Source organism: Penaeus japonicus, unplaced genomic scaffold (genome assembly GCF_977035675.1).
Source record: "Penaeus japonicus unplaced genomic scaffold, GWHDUDI00000001_assembly GWHDUDI00000011, whole genome shotgun sequence".
In the NCBI taxonomy this organism is placed as follows: domain Eukaryota; kingdom Metazoa; phylum Arthropoda; class Malacostraca; order Decapoda; family Penaeidae; genus Penaeus; species Penaeus japonicus.
Window position 1 is genome coordinate 33,050,159 of NW_028234413.1, and position 1,669 is coordinate 33,051,827.

Here is a 1,669-nt window from a genome sequence, read left to right on the forward strand (position 1 = left end):
TGGTAAGTCTGATGCTACTGAAGAAGAACTTCAAAATATTTTAATAGCAGTATCAACTAACCATGCTAAACTATTGAGTGAGCAGTCAGCCAATCAGAATCAAGTAGTTGGAAACCAATTAAATGTTGTCAAATCTCCAGTTGAAAGGCAAACACCATTGTCGTCAAACGAAATAAATACCAGTCATTCAACACCTCGACCTCCAGCACTCTTTCCTTCAGGTGTATCACACCAAGAAAGCCTGGAATCCTCCAACAAGATGAATGAGGAAAATGGAGGTTTGGCAATTCTGCAGTCAGCCTATGAAGATGAGGATAAACCTAAAGACATGGACAAGCTATCACTGGAAGACTTACAAGCCCTATTGGCCAATTTCCGCTCTCTTAGTGGAGAAGAGCAACAGGCCCTAACTGCATACCTCAAGAAGATGGAAGCCACAGATAGTAAAAAGGTGACAATGCTTCGAGAGAAGATGCAGAAAAGTAATAAAAATGCGGTTAAATCTATATCAAAAGTGGTTCCCAAAGTCCCTGTTGGAACAGAAAATGCTCCTGCTCATAATAATGTAGATAAATTCGAAGACATTCCAAACCAGACTCCACCCGTCCACCATACCCCATCCTTTAATCCCGTTCAGACCTTTAATCAACTTCAAAACCTCAGTAATGATCAGCCCTCATCAACACCTCCAGTCCAGCTTGCAAATAATATCAACATGAACTTTGTAAACCCCAGCGAGGCATCCGAAATGCGGTCATCCAGTTTAGGGGATATCCAGCCGCCAATGTCTTCCATTAACAGCATGGGCAACAATCCAAGAGGACCAGATGTCAGACCACAGTATGAGGATGACAGATATAAAGCATACCCCAGTCCCCATGATCCACTCAGAGGAGACATGGACCACCAACAACGTGAGTTTTCCCAACAGCATAAACTGCCTGAGCCTTACCAACGGGAATATGGGAGCCGCATGCATGAGGGTACCGGTACATGGTGGAACCATGGACCACAGAATTACAGTAATCCTCAGGGTGCACAGAACTATGATGATCCAAGCAGTGCACATCTGTACAGGAGTCCTAGTCATCCAGAATCTTACAGGAGTCCAGTCGCTCCGCGGAACTATACTGGATCAAGGAGCAACCACGGAGATCCTTACAGAGACTCGAATCATTTCCAGCAGGGTATCCAAGGGAACATGTACAGAGGGGGCCCTCGGCAATCGCAATTCCAAGATCGATGGTAGGAACTAGGTTATAAACTGCCATTGTTTTTTATATTTTGTATTTCATTTGTTAATTTATGGCAGTCAGCAACAGGGATGTGATGAAGGGATGGTTGTCATGAAGACGACAGCTGCTTAATTGAGGAGGTAATTCTTAGTTAAGATTTCTGTTTAGATGTTTTGTTTATTTTTATATTGAATTTTACGATCTTCAGTGTCAGTTGTAACTTGTTCCGAGCATTGTAGATTAGTGCTTGATATTCCTTTTATTAAAAGTTAATTATCTGGCATGTTTCCCTCGTGACTATTATGTAAATAATTTTTTCATAGGGGAAAATAATACTGGAATTACTATATTGTTTATTTCAGGTTTTGAATACGGACAATATATGCGGAATGTACGTTATGTACCATCCATTTGTCAATAAAAATGTATTATAT

At 41.2% G+C, this 1,669-nt stretch overlaps 1 protein-coding gene across 1 annotated transcript in view; it reads left to right on the top strand.

Moving 5' to 3' along the window:
• The window catches only part of LOC122257270 (uncharacterized), a 32,821-nt gene extending 31,152 nt beyond the window's left edge, over positions 1–1,669 (top strand). The window contains exon 13 of the mRNA XM_086541439.1: positions 1–1,669. This exon is cut by the window's left edge and continues 845 nt beyond it. Coding sequence (XP_086397565.1) covers positions 1–1,249 — 1,249 coding nt within the window. The 3' untranslated portion in view covers positions 1,250–1,669.